At 38.7% G+C, this 15,603-nt stretch overlaps 1 protein-coding gene across 2 annotated transcripts in view; it reads left to right on the top strand.

Moving 5' to 3' along the window:
* Positions 1–15,603, top strand: part of DTNBP1 (dystrobrevin binding protein 1) — a 151,835-nt gene that overhangs the window by 49,985 nt on the left and 86,247 nt on the right. For both annotated transcript variants that reach the window (XM_008146095.3, XM_054721448.1), the window contains exon 6: positions 2,953–3,085. In XM_008146095.3, coding sequence (XP_008144317.2) covers positions 2,953–3,085 — 133 coding nt within the window. The remainder of the gene's footprint in view (positions 1–2,952; positions 3,086–15,603) is intronic.

Raw genomic sequence — 15,603 nt, forward strand, 5'->3', positions numbered from 1 at the left:
TACATACTTTTCCTTGCTGAACCCTTTAGCCCTTTGCACTCGCTTTTTTCTTGATTCCTTTATTCTACTCGGGATTTAATTTTTTAAATACCCCAGATTTTACAAAGCGCGGCAGTAGAATAAAAAACTGGAGTTTCTTTTCATATAAACTTATTTATTTGGATTTTTTTTGTATTTCAAATTATTGATACATTCAAAGAGTATAAAAAGAGCTGCTACCCATGCTAACCGTGTCGAGTCACACTCGACATCCGAGTGCAAAAGGTTAGAAAACTTAGCAAGATGTGTATTGTTAGCTCTCTTTTCACTGAAGAGGTATCTCACCTCACCTCACCTCATCTGTAGGGGGCAGAGCTGGGTTTCCAAGCTTGTGATTCAAACCCTACTCTTAACCAGTCCCCTTTATGCTGAGGATAACCTGCATGATACCAAGTAACATGCAGGCACTGCATAGCTTGAAGTTAAATGGAGTCCTTAATAAATTTAATTATTCCAGTTCTTGTCACTAAGCAAAGTGAAGTAGCCTCTTAAATAACCTATTAGCTAGGATCTTTTAAACCTGTCAAACCAGTTTTCACAGAATGGGCTCAATATTGCCTCCTCAGTGCCAGTAGTACTACCTTTCAGGCTGAGTCTCCCAGTCTTTTTAACATTTAACATAAAAACAAAAAATCTAAATAGCAACTAGTATAATTGCATCATTTTGTTTGTTTCCCCATATAAACTTGTTATAGACGATTTATGACATTATTAAAAATCTTAGTTACATTTTCAATAGATTAAAATTTAGATTTTGCAAATTGTTTCAGGTTAGCCTAGCTGATATATTAGCTGTTTTATGTGACCCCTGATGATAGATTCAAAACTGTTATGAACTGCATTGTTATCAGCCTTTTCCAGACTTGCCAGTGGTTTATAGTGATACATTAATATGATCAAAGTCAGTATCTAATGTCTTTGAAGAGGAATGCTAAACTACTTGTCATCATATTTTGCTTTTCAGTGAAATTTTATGCCTCTCCCCAATCAATAACTTTAAGCTCTAGACCTACCAAATGTAAGAGGAAGTTTTATAAGCATAGAGATTTAGTAGAGTTAAAATTTAGGATATTAGAAAATGTGAATGTTTCTGGATTTAATAAATCTTTGGATCAAACAAAGATTAATTAAAAACAGGTCAGAATTTGCATCTCATCAAACCTAAAGTCGCAAGTTAAAATTTGAGGAGTTTGCTTGTAACCTAGATGCTACAAAAGCTATTTTAGAAAGTCATATGAGCTTAGCTGGTGTGGTTCAGTGACTGAGCATTTACCCTTGAACCAAGAAGTCACCATTTCGATTCCTGGTCGGGACACATGCCCAGGTTGCTGGCTTGATCCTCAGTAAGGGGCGTTCAGAAGGCAGCCAATCGATGTTTCTTTCTCATAGATCTTTCTATCTTTCTATTCCCATCCCTTCGTCTCTCTCTCATATCAGTACAAAAAACAACTTATAAAAAAAAAAAAAAGGAAAAGAGAGTCATATGAGCCCTAGCCAGGTGGCTCATTTGGTTTGAGTGTCATCAAAGGTTACGGGTTCAATTCCTGGAAGGGGCACATACCTAGGTTGCAGGCAGGTTCCATCCCCTGTCGGGGTGCATACAGAAGGCAACTGATGGATGTTTCTCTCTCTCTCTCTCTCTCTCTCTGTCTCTCTCAAATCAATAAAAACATATCCTCAGGTGAGGATTAAAAAACAATTTAGAAAGTCATATGAAAATACAATGGATAAATGAAGGAATTTGACACACTGTAATTGTATTGCAGCTACCCAGTGAAACAGACTGGAAAACTGCACAGCCAGCTTCTTCACTGCTGACCCTTGCCCCACTGGAAGGCTGTGACTTCCTGACTTGGGAGTCAGATCTTGTGTTGAGCCTCTCCCACCTTCTCTCTCATCTGTGTTAGATGCAGCTCCTTGAGTTCCCACAGCACCTCATACCTAGGTCTTTGTGGCTGTGTTGTCATTGAAATATGTCTACTCTCTATTTTAAGCTCTTTGAGTACAAGGACACTGGAATACAAAGATGAAAAGACAGTCCTTGTACTCAAGGTAAATTGCCATGATGCTGTTTGAGTTCTAAAATCGTTGACCTCTAAAACTTTTCTGTTTAAGAAAACCAGTCCTCACCCCTATAACTGTGAGGTCTTGGTTTATTTAGCACCCTATCAATTAGAAATCATTGTAGTGTACTGTATGAGGGATTCAGTTCTTATTCCTGACTGCCTTTCCCTAGCTAGGTGACCTTGGGCAATGTGCTGAAATAATTTCTGCAGGTTTTAGTCTTGAATCTTTTAAGTGAAGGATTTGACTAGATGATCTCCATGTTTCTATAAAGCTGCAAAGCTTTGTGGCCTAAAGGCAAATTAGAGTAGCAGAAGACTAATTGGTGGACAGAGCTGAGTGTCTTCCCACCAACACTGAGTATGTTTACTGAGTATTTGTTCATCTCTACAGTTCCCTGAAGACTTGTTATATGATATGATGGGGCAAAACAAATACTAAAGTAATGAAATCTCAAATATTCCATTATGTTCAGTATAATTTGTGTTATATTTTGCTGTGTTCTCATTATTTGAAATTGATTATTCATGTGTGGTTGGTATATAGGGTAATTATGATATAATTTTAGATTAATCAAGATACTGTTTCCTCATCATCCTGGTTAATAGAGTGTTATGGAAAGTTATATCTTAAAAATATTTGAAATATAAAAATATACTCAAAAAAGATAATTTGAAGTATGTTTTAATGTTGGTCAGTGTATTTTATTTTGCTTCAAGAAAGTTTAATAAGTAATATTAAATAAATGCAAAACAATGGCAAAGTTTAAACTTAACTTTTGGATACTTTTCTCAATAACTGAGGATTCTGATTTTTAATGTTTGTTCTTTTGATCTTACATCTTTTCAGTGCATTTAGAAACTAGTTTTGAGGAGGTAGAAAACCACCTGCTGAATCTGGAAGATTTATGTGCACAGTGTGAATTAGAAAGATGCAAACACACGCAGTCCCAACAACTGGAAAATTACAAGAAAAATAAGAGGTGAGTTTGAAAAATGGCCACAATATTAATTTTCAATCTCAGTTTTTTACAGAACTTTACATGCTATTCTTTATAAGTTTGGACTGCTAAAAAAAATGTTTCAAACATAAATCTTATTAATAAGCTTTCCAAAACAGGATATGTATTTTTTTTTGTACATATTCATTATCTGTTGCCATTTTATGAAGATGAATTCTACAAACAGGATAGAGTGAAAAATGGAGGGGAGCAGAATAGTGGACAAAGCTTTCTAAGAAATTGTTGCCTTGACTTTGTTTTTCCCAAGTGGCTAATGCTTGAGCTGCTTTCCCCCCTTTTCTTTCTTTTCTCCTTTTTTTATTACCAAAGAAGGAGGAAAGGAATCTGAACCCAGGCTGTGGACAGGAGCTAGATGGGTTTGAATCTCAATCTTATCACATACTGGCTGTGAGACCTTAGGCAAATTATTTCATCTGTTTTAGCTTCAGTATCTCCAGTTTATAGTAGTGAGGATAATAATGTACCCGCCTCACAGAGTTGTTGTGGGGATTAAATGAGATAATTGTTATCAAATGCAATAAGTGCTCTGTAAGTGAAAGTTATTATAGGGATTATTATCACTAGGCTGACCTGAACAGGAAAGGGAAGAGAGGTCTAAGGGTAATAGCCTGCTGAACTAACTGTGACATGCCAACTTGTACAGTGACATTGTGGGAAGAGTTGGAAGGTGCAGAATGGGTCCTCTGAAGTCCATGGGGAGATCCACAGTAGCTGGTGAGGGTGCCTGAGATTGTCATCTGGGCAGAGCAGGAAGTAGAGGAGGGTTAATAGATGAAAGAAAACAAAAGCCATGAGATTGGAGTCCTGCTGAGGCTGAAGAGCAAATTTGGTGGGAGCGGAAGAGGACAGGTTTGGCAGAGTATACTTTTGATTTTAAGATGATTGGTAGATTGAGTAGTTCTGGATCTAGAGTGTGGCAGTAGGAAGAGTGGATTGCTGGCAGGAAGTGCTGGTTACTGGCATATAAGAGGTAAAAAAAAGTGAAATTAAGCCCTGGCCAGGTGGCTCAGTTGGTTGGAGTGTTGTCCTTGCACCTAAGGTTGAGAGTTCAATTTCCAGTCAGGCACATACCTAGGTTGTGGGTTTGATCCCCGGTCCCCGGTCAGGGTGGGTATGGGAGGCAACCAATTGATGTTTCTGTCTCACATTTCTACCTTCCCCACTCCCTCCACCCCTTCCTCTCTCTCTCTATCCTTCTCTCCCTCTCTCGCTTTCCCTCTTTCTCTAAAATCAAAAAACATATCCTTGGGTGAGGATTAAAAACATTTAAAATTTTTTTAAAAGTGAAGCTAAAATGTAGGTATTGTGGATTATCACAGTGATAAAGTATCTAGATAATGCCAACGGGTAGAGATGAAAACTGAATATTTTGAAATTTTCAGTCAGGTCCATGTGTCCCTAGGGCTGGGTCTTACTAGTAAATGTTAATAAGTCATAAGAATCACCTGGAAAGAATGTTTAAAATGCAGATTCCTGCTCTAGCAGGTTTGGCACAGTGGATAGAGCATCAGCCTGCGGACTGAAGGGTCCCAGTTTCAATTCTGGTCAAGGGCATGTGGGCACATGCTCGGGTTGCAGGGTTGCAGGCTTGATCTCAGTGGCGGGCAAGCAGGAGGCAGCCGATCAATGATTCTCATCATTGATATTTCTATCTCTCTCCCTCTCTCTTCTTCTCTGAAATTAATAAAAACATATTAAAAATAAAATAATAATATAATATAAAATGCAGATTCCTGAGATTCATCATTGGGGAGTTAATTCTCATAGCATCTTTATAAAATAAATATCAATAAATCCCAAAGTATTTTACATTCAATTGTTTACTAAGATATTAGACACGTGACTTAAATTGAAGTCATATTTTTATCCTGAAATGATTACTACTAATTTAATTCAAAAGTATTAACAGAAATATAATTGGTTTTGGTTATTGTGAAAAGTCCTTGCAGATCTAAGCCAGAATTTCTTCTCAGCCACTTGCTACCTGTATGACCTTTTACAAATGACCTATCTTTGGCTTTTTTATCTGTAAAATAGAGATAATGATACTGTCTTAGAGGATTATGGAAGATAGGAGACAGGTGTTTGTGTGTTTTTTTAAAGGCCAAATAAAAGCAGGCCCATTATCTCACAGAATCAATGGTAATTCTCAATTCTAGTTAATTTGCCTTTCTAAACACAAATAGTAGAAATACTGATTATGAAACATTGCTTAATAACATTTATAAACTATAATCTTTCTGAAATGCTTAACTTATTTTATTCACCATGTAAGAGGATGAAGTATCTTCCTTCTTTTTAAAATATGTTTTTATTGATTTTAGAGAGACAGGAAGTGAGAGGGAGAGAGAGAAAAAAACATGGATCAGAAAGAGAAACATTAACTAGCTGCCTCCTATACACCCTCCACCAGGGATCAAGCCTGCAACCTGGGCATATGCCCTGACTGGAAATCGAACTGGTGACCTCTTGGTTCATGGGATGATGTTCAACCACTGAGCCACATCGGCCAGGGTTGAAATATCTTTTTCAAAGTTACCTTTTGGAAGAAATTTATTCAGTTAAGCTACACACATGTATCAATACATGTATTTGTCTAGTTAATAATTGGTTGCAGTAGAAATAATTTGAGTTGACAACACTGAGAAAGAGCAGTTTTATTCAGTCAAATGTAGATCAAAGAGTATCTTTTAAGTAGTAAATCATGTACAACATTTACTATTTAAGATGTCTTATTTACATTTTTTAAAATATATTTTTATTGACTTTTTTACAGAGAGAAAGGGAGAGGGATAGATTGTTAGAAACATTGATTAGAGAGAAACAACAATCAGCTGCCTCCTGCATGCCCCCTACTGGGGATCGAGTAGGTGCCTCCTGCATGCCCCCTACTGGGGATCGAGCCTGCAACTAAGGTACATGCCCTCGACTGGAATCCCCTACTGGGGATCGAGTAGGTGCCTCCTGCATGCCCCCTACTGGGGATCAATCAGCTGCCTCCTGCATGCCCCCTACTGGGGATCGAGCCTGCAACTAAGGTACATGCCCTCGACTGGAATCGAACCTGGGACTTTTCAGTCCTCGGCCCAACACTCTATCCACTGAGCCAAACCAGTCAGGGCTTATTTACATATTAAGCACTTTCTTATTTACTTCTACTCAATCTTTAGGTATCAAAACTGGGAATATGGTGAAGGTTAGTGCAATGACACCAAATTAGTTTTGCTTGATACAGAACTTCATTATCTTCACTGAAGCCCTAAAATGATAATAAAGAACTTTTTAAAAGTTATAATTCACAAGAACAAAAAGACCAGAAGAGGCAATGCCATCCACATTTTGGAGCAGAGAAGGTAGATGATGAGTGGAAGCTGACTTAGCAGAGCCAAGGAGGCTGAAGGCTGAGCTGAGACTCAGGTACCTGCACAGGGGAATAGGGCATGAAGCATGTTGATGTGTCCCTCAGAACTCCAGAAAGGCTCAGCATTTGAAGGCACCATAAGCCTCAGAAGGTAAAAGGTATTGAAAGTACATATATGAGAAGTTAGACCTCTTGATCTTTTGCTCAGCCACATGATTACCCGGACCCTAGCTCATTAGATGATGTTAGGTAGCACCCAAGAGGTTCCAGATTTGAGGAGTCTGGACACAATTTTAGGGAAGGTTGAGCTACTACTATCTTATATAATAAAAGCCTAGGTGACGTTGTGTGTTGTCTTTGCATGACATCATCACAAGATGGCTGTCTAAGATGGCCACCCTCATGTCACAAGATGGCTGCCACAAGATGACCGTCACAAGATGGCCACTACAAGATGGTCACCACAAGATGGCCAACAGGGGAGGGCAGTTGTGGATGATCAGGCCAGCAGGAGAGGGCAGTTGGGTGCGACCAGGCTGGCAGGGGAGGGCAGTTGGGTGTGACCAGGCCAGCAGGGGAGGACAGTTTGGGGCAACTAGGCCTGCAAGGTAGGGCAGTTGGAGGGGAGGGCAGTTGGGGGCGAGATCAAGCAGGCAGGGGAGGGCAGTTGGGGGCGACCAGGCTAGCAGGGGAGGGCAGTTGGGGGCCATCAGGCTGGCAGGGGAGGGCAGTTGGGGGCGAGGCAGGCCAGCAGGGGAAGGCAGTTGGGGGCCATCAGGCCACCAGGGAAGGTTAGTTGGGGGCGAGATCAGGCCAGCAGGGGAGGGCAGTTCCCCAACTGCCAATTGGGCTGACAGGGGAGGGCAGTTGTGGGCGATCGGGCCGGCAGGGGAGGGAAGTTGGAGGCTATCAGGCTGGCAGGGGAGTGGTGAGGGGGTGATCAGGCTGGCAGGCAGAAGTGGTTAGGGGCAATCAGGCAGGCAGGCAGGTGAGCAGTTAGGAGCCAGCGGTCCCAGATTGTGAGAGGGATGTTTGACTGCCGAGGGATCGGGCCTAAACCGGCAGTCGGACATCCCTTGAGGGGTCCCAGATTGGAGAGGGTACAGGCCGGGCTGAGGGACACCCCCCTCCCCTCCGTGTATGAATTTCATGCACTGGGCTTCTAGTATTGAAAATAAAGGAATTAACTGAAAGTCTACATATTAAACAGTGAGGCTCTTTAGGCCTCTTTCATTCTGACAATTCTGGCAGCCAAACTTAAATTTTCTATGCAAAATATTGGAGGCCTCATCTGAGAAACTGACCAGCCTCAGAGAAAAAACCTGTAGGTAAGGACATTTGGGGAGTTCTCTGATGAAACAGCTGGGTCTGCATCTTAACATCTTCTGATGATGAGCCCTACACCTCTGCACATGACTTCTAATCAACTTTTTGGTGCCTCATTCTCAAATAGAATGGATAGCTAATTTATTAAAGGGATAATACAGAAAATTTGTTTAGAATGGAAGGATATGAGTTTGAAAGGGCCTACTAAGTACTTGGAAAAATTAGTGGATAAAGAGCCATAATTTTATAAATTTTATAAATTTATACTCTAGAAATAAAGATTAAAAAAAAAGCCTTTATTAAGGTCTTATATTAATTATTAGAAATCAAAAGAACTTCAACTTTTTCAGAAACACTGGAAGTTGAAAATAGTTTTCACTTTATCTTTATATATACTTAGCAAAATTTTTATCAAGTGTGAGGAAATAGTCATTTCCTGGCATACAAAGGCTCAAATTTAGCTCATGTGCACACTACCAGGAAACTGCTGGAGGATGTGCTCTATACACAAAGGAGAAAACCAAGAAGGAAGGATGAACACAGAAAAGAGGTGACTTGCCCTAAGAGAATCCATCCAATTTAGAAAAGAAGCAAAGGGACTTCTCAGAACCTGATGGAGAGAAATCTCAGCAGGCTGGAGAGCATCAGACTGAAGCAGGAGACTCTTCTGGGTGATTCCATGAGCAGTGTTTTTGGGGGGTGGGGAGGAATGAAGGTAATAGATTGTCTGATCTGCTTGACCATATTGAGAGGAGTTTTATAAGCTCTGATGGAGAGCTTGATGATGAATTAGTGATAAGTATGTTTTTAAAAACTGAGCAAACAAGGCAACTATTAACACTAAAGGGAAACACAGTTTTATAAGAAGAAACTAGAGTCTGGTGCACAAAATCGTGCACAGGTGGGGTCTGGCCGGCCCACCCCAGTGGGGGCCCATCAGGCCGGGCCAGCAGGGGAGAGGGGCTGTGGGTAGTTGGCCGGCTGGCCTCACCCCAGATCGGAGTGTGGGGGCCAATCGGGGGCGGGACCAGCTGGGGGGAGAGGCTGCGGGCAGTTGGCTGGCTGTCCCTGCCCCCGATCGATCGGGGTGTTGGGGGCTGATGGAGGCCTGAATCAGGCTGGTTGGCTGCCGCAGTGCGCATCATAGCCACCAGTCATTCTGTTTGTTCCACTGTTCCAGTTGCTGGGCTTTTATATATGTAGATAAACTACATGGTTCAGTTATAAACAATATTTATATAACTTTGTAATAATTAAATGTATAATATGGATTTAAGCCACAATTGCAATATTACTTATTGGGAAGATGAGGAAATCTTTCAATATGAAATGGACCAAAATAAATAGAAAATAAACTAATAATATATATTATCTCATTTTCCACAGCAGGAAATCAGTGAGTAATATTTAAAATAGAAAAAATGAATAAATATTAGTGTTGGAATATTATTTAGAAATAATGGAGGTAAATACCAGGAAAAATAATTGAAAGAATTGGATGTGGCTGCTTGTGAAAGAACAGAAAGGTGGAGAGATCTGGGGCAAGGGACTAATCTTCATCATAAACAAACCCTTGTGGTACTATTTGAGTTAAGGAATGCACGTGTGTTATTTTTGATAAACGTAAAATTGAATTAAAAATTTTTTATTAGCTGCAACATTCCCTGAGGTGTTTCACATGGAATACTAGACTGAGAAAATAGCCACTGATAAAAATTCCATGATCAATTAAGTTTCAGAAACACTTTACCCTGTATTTGCCTCAGGGAGGCAATACATCTCAGTGTATTAAGGCTTCTGAAAATGTCTGTAGTAAAGAAATTTGTTCGACTCAGCATTTCACAACTTACTTGCTTAAAGATCCAATTTGCATATAATACATATTAAAATTCTTTGACTTGATATTCTATATAACACCATTTGATAAATGTTCAAATATTGTTACCAAAAATTAAACTTTTTGTTATCTGACCCACAAGAGAAGAGTTTCTTAAAAAATAAACCTCCTTCACTTTTAAAAAGATGCCCTGCAAACTAAATGAATGATTTTTTCTTTTCTCGCTCTGAGAAGATAATACATAAACAAAAGGTTGGCTGTGTGAGTGTGTGTGTGTGTGTGTGTGTGTGTGTGTGTGTATGCATGTGTGCATGCACACATACGCGCATGAGTACAATGTGTGCACCTCTGTAGCTTTCCAGAAAATCTGGGCAGACATCTGGATGGGGTGGAGAGAATGGAGAACAAATGATAATTTTTCACACACCTCCAATGCGAATAGGCTCCAGTGCATTTTCTCATCCATCAGAGCCTGTAGAATGGGCAGAGCAGCAATTATTAGAGTTGAGGAGGTGATTGAGTTACATGAAATAAACTGGCTGTTTAGGATCCAGCATCAGAACCAAATATTCAGACCCCTTGAACTTATCTTTTCTTGACTTTTGATTTGAAACAAATTGAATCAGTCCCAGATGCTGATATCAATGCATTCTCCATTGTGTATGGAGAAATGATATTTTATCATACGTTTGATGGATGTTCCCAGAATAGACAATAGATTCCTACCTCCTACAAAAGGTGGGATATGACCAATTCCCAACAGTAATGGTGGCTTATAATGACAGGGATTCTCACAGTGGGCAGAGGGAGACATACAGCTTTATGTATGTTCCTAGGGAAGAGTCCAATAGCACTGTCTACTCTTGAAAAACATTTGAATAGATGGTTTAAACCATTTCTGCATTAAAGAGCCTCCTTCAGCTGGTTATCTAATGAAAGTGACATACATTAAACATAGAGTTGTAGGGGGAGAATACCTACAAATAGCTTTTGTAATAACTCTTGTGCATATAAAGTGATATCACTATTACCAGTACCTTTTGTGGACTGGCATAGACACTGCCTTGATAAAACATAAAACACAAAACAGTGGTAGAACTCCAGGATCCATTGCATAAGCTTTCATAAGCAATAGGAAATGCATTTTTCATCAGGTAGGAAGAGTTAATATTTAGTATATGAACCAAAATAAAGAACTTAAAACCATTTACATGGGTTTGCCTAGCTAGCAGTTAGAAATATGGACTTGAGATTTGGGAGTCGGCTCACACTTTTAATCACAGGGTGTGGGAGAATGTAGATGATAAGTGTGTAATTTATAAAGGATAATTTCAGATAATTATATAGGCTTTGAAGAGAATAAAGCTGAATAATGTTATAGTGGTAAGGTTGGGAGAGGTGTCTAGGGTGAGCTTTGACTAGGGTGAGCAGGGAAGGCCCTTCTGAGGAAATACATGAGAATTAAGACCTGGAGAAGAAGCCATATAAGGATCTAGGATTATACAGTTCCAAGCAGAAGGAGCAATAGGTGCAAAGGCCCTGAATCTTGAACAATAGATAAGTTCAGGAGAATGAAGATGTAGAGTTAAAAAAGAAATGTAGAATCTCAACCTTCTAAATTTTTCCACTATTGCCATAATATTCCTCAGAATGTTTATTGAAATTCTCTCACAATAAGTAATTATACTGTACTTAAATCAGATATAAATGTATAATTTAATGAAAGTATTTATTTCCAAACTTACAGATCCTTCATTTTCCCCTTCTGTATGCAGCATATTATCAGATTTTTTTTCTGAAAATAGCTGCATCTTAAAGAACAGTGTGATTTTAGTAGTTCTGCTTAATTATAAATGACTCATAATTTTAACACAGTCTTTCATTGGACTTGAAATCAAGTTAGGGGCATATTAAATCTAGAAACATTGTCACTGATTCACTTGGACTTTGAAAGATAATCGCTATCTCTTAGAAACTCTGTCATCTAAGTGGGGGTCACTGCTTCTATTGATGAGATTTAGTGCTCATGCATATTTTGAGAAAGTCATTATTCTTTTTGCTTTATGTGTTACAGCTAATGTTAGGAACATGCTCTTTGTGTTTATGTTTAATTTTTGGTCACATGGATTATAGATAAGTTTAGAGAGGCATTTAAAGCAAAGCATACAGCTTTATTTGAGGTCTCATGGCATAGCTTTAGCAGTATTTGACCAGTTTGTGTTCTAGAGAATAACCTGCCAAAGTCCTGAGCTTCAAGAAATGACTGTCTAAGCCAGGGGTGGGAAACCTTTTTTCTGCCAAGGGCCATTTTGGATATTTTATAACATCATTCTCAGGCCTTACAAAATTATCAACTTAAAAATTAGCCTGCTAGCCCGGCTGGGATGGCTCAGTGGTTGAGCATTGACCTATGGAACAGGAGGTCATGGTTCGATTCCTGATCAGGGCACATGCCTGGATTGTGGGCTTAATCCCCAGTGCGGGTGTGCTGGATGCAGGCAATCAGTGATTCTCTCTCATCATTGGTGTTTCTCTCTCTCTCTCCCTCTCCTCTCCTCTCTGAAATCAATAAAAATATTTTTTAAAAGGCCTGCTAAGTTTGGTCAAACATTTAATTAAGTTACCCCAATACCTTGGCAAGGCCAGACCAAATGATTTCCCAGGCCTTCTATGGCCCAAGGACCAGATATTTCCCACCCCTGGTCTAAACTAAGCTAGACAAGTAGTGGGCCATAGGTCTGACCTGTACTTCCCCTTCAGAAAGTTGAAGAGGATGGTGCTAGAGAGGCTTGGCAGGAGTGTGGCACATAGGCCTGGCTTGAACAGAAGAAACCAATGGCATTCTCCAGGGTGAAGATGCTTTTGGATCCAGAAGTGGAGTTCCAGAGCACCTCACCCAAGGGAGAGAAGGAAAGACAATAATTAGGTTCTTCAATGGAGGACTGTTCTGCAAAGTGGGTCAGGAGAACTTTACTTCAGACAGTGCTTTTACAAAAAGCAGACTTCTCTATCTGCCTAAGATGGTGTAACAGCGACTAGATTTACTCTCCCACCTGATGCAACCTAAACCAGACAAATTATCTGAAATAACACTTTTTAAGACATTCAACGTTGGGCAACGGAGTCAAGTGAGCCTTGCTAGACAGGAAACAAATGAGGTGAACCCTGTGATTGCTCCAGTATTCTGCCTTGATAAAGTTTCCCAGCTACAGTGTAGCGAGGCGGGGAACTCAGGAAGAGCCTGGTAGATACTCTGAGTTGAAGAGACAGAGTTGAGAGTCTGGGAAAACCAAGGCAGTTGGAGGACACAGGACACAGTACCAGAGGGAAGAGTGGTGCACAGAGAGAATCGCACAAGTTTGCAGAGGGTTTCCCTGGAATGTTCAGCAGAGTACTGATAATGTGTGTGAGGACACTTCCTGAGGCAGGAGGGGGGAAAAAAAACATCAAAAAGGATTAGTAAACAGTGCCTGGTGTCTCCACAGTGAAAAGTTGAAAAGTTTCATGTCCTGTTTTATTTATGAGCAGTTATATCCATATACTGATATCAATGAGGGGTGGAGGATAAGTGGTAATGGAAAAAATAAAATAAAATAGAGAATAACCATTCTAAAAAAAACCAAAAATTATGTTCTGGCTTAATTGTTAAAAAATAATAAATGTTTCTCTAATTCATTTACTGAACTTTTCCTCCCAGTTGTGTAAATGCCATTCTATATATTCGGGTTCATAAAGTTATGTTTTTGTTTTTAATAGAGATGATAAAAATCTATAATGCATAGTTGCAGTTGAGAGTTGTCAAGACAAGATATAGCATTCTCGAGAAAGGTTTATTGAAATTCAGCAAAACATAATTATGATTATCTTGGATTTTAGAAAAAGATAATCTTTTTTCTGAAGATAGATTGGTGATAACTTGTACATTATACTTACAGAGTGTGTCATAACTTTTAATATCGTAGAATCAGTTTATTAAATTTGGAATAATATTTTATGTTGTGAATGACCCAATACCACTTTGAAGTTTATGTTTACTCATTGGTTACTATTTTTTCAGAGATGCTTTCAAACGTTTCACATCAGTTACGTTAGTCTTCAGGTGAGCATAGCTAAAACCGTGGCATGACCTTTTGCCTTTCTCTCTTTTCTGGCATTTTTGAAGTAGTCTAGAAATGGGACAGGCAGAGACATACTTAGTTGTCTGCCCTACCTGTTCTGACATCAGTGGCAGAAAAGATTATGGGAAACTCAGCAAGAAAATGAGGTGCTTCTCCTTCTTAAACAATTAAGTCTGTCCTCAAGGTTATATTAGCCCAGTTTTACTGTGGCTAATAAATGGTCTCTTTCCTTACCTTCCTTCTACCATTTTTAGTGTTTAGTTCTGGGTCAGAAAATTGGCACTTAATTGTCTCAAAGGGCATGCACTAGTTTGCTACTGGAGAGGTTTGGTACTGGATTTCAAAGAGGGACGTTGCCTCCCACAGTGACCAACATTTTTCTTTCTCTCTGGGAGTTTCATGTCATGTTTTATTTATGACCAGTTATATCAATATACTGGTATCAAAGAAGTGCATTATTGTCATATAAAATAACATATAACTTATTTGATGAAGAGAAAATAGAAATTGTTATATAGCTATCTAGGATTAATTCAGTTAGATGAGAACTTATCAGTTGAAATCAATATTTTGTGCTTATACATGGATTTTAATAAGTTGAAAAATATCCTTTAAAGTTATAAATAAATAATGGGTTAATTCAAGGAAAGTTAAAACACTATTTTACTTTATAAATGAACTTTTAAAAAAGATTTATCTATGCAAATGAACAGACAACACACTAAAGTTAAAATACTGTTAATAGAAAAGATTGTATAACATGAAGACATTGATAAAACCTGACTCCATGATGTACTTTAAATATTTAATCTATATTTTTTTCTTAGTGTTTAGGTAGCTAAGTACATTGACAAATCAATCCTTATTTTCCTAACCTCTTGAAACTGTCTATTCTTGACTTCTGTAACACTTAGTATGCTAAAATTTCTTCTCTGCCTTAGGTTAGCTTTTATTTTCCATTGTAGATGCTTTACTGTTGGTATTCTCTAGGATTCTATTGTTGGTTATCACCTCCTCCCATTCTACACACCCTCCTTAGGTAAACTCTTCCAATATCCTTGGCTCATCTAAAACCCAGATGATGACTATTTTCAAATTACTGTCTTCAGTTTGGGTCTCTCTGTCTTTACATTTAGAACCAGTTGCTACCTGGATATCTCTACTTGGATATACCAACAGAAATCTCAAGAGCAGCATGTCCCAAATTATCTTACATGGCAAAATTTGACCTTTTCTTGTCTCAAAAAGGCATCACCTTCTACAGATTTACCCACAAACATGAGAATCGTTGTCATCTCTTTCTCCCTGTCTTACTGTCTCTACTCAATTCCTAGTCCAGTCCAGTATTTCTTGAATCTGTTCTTGCTTTTTTGTCTTCACTGGTCATTTCCTACGTTCAAGCCCACATCTTTGTAGCCCCAGTTATATTGATAGCTTCCTAATTAATCTTCCTGTCTATAATCTTGTTTCTCAAACCATTTATGTTAACTATTAGAGTGTTCATGTTTTTTCTAAATGCAGATATGATTAAGGCTTCTCATCATCTTCAGAATAAAAAATAAATTATGATGATGATGTTAATTAGATAACGGTAGCACTTACCAAACACTTATTATGTACCAGGTACAGTGTTTAAAAATCTTAGTCTAAATTAACTCATAGAATTCTCATAATGACCATTTGACTTGATGTACTCTCCTTTTTACCAACAAGAAAAATGAGTTGAGAGGAGATAAAATAATTTACCAAGAGTTGCAGAGCCAAGAAATGTCAGAGCCACACTAGACCAGTGTTTTTTCATATCCTTTCTATTATATTGTCTTCACACAAACCTTTC

The sequence above is a fragment of the Eptesicus fuscus genome, chromosome 9 (genome assembly GCF_027574615.1).
Source record: "Eptesicus fuscus isolate TK198812 chromosome 9, DD_ASM_mEF_20220401, whole genome shotgun sequence".
Lineage (NCBI taxonomy): Eukaryota > Metazoa > Chordata > Mammalia > Chiroptera > Vespertilionidae > Eptesicus > Eptesicus fuscus.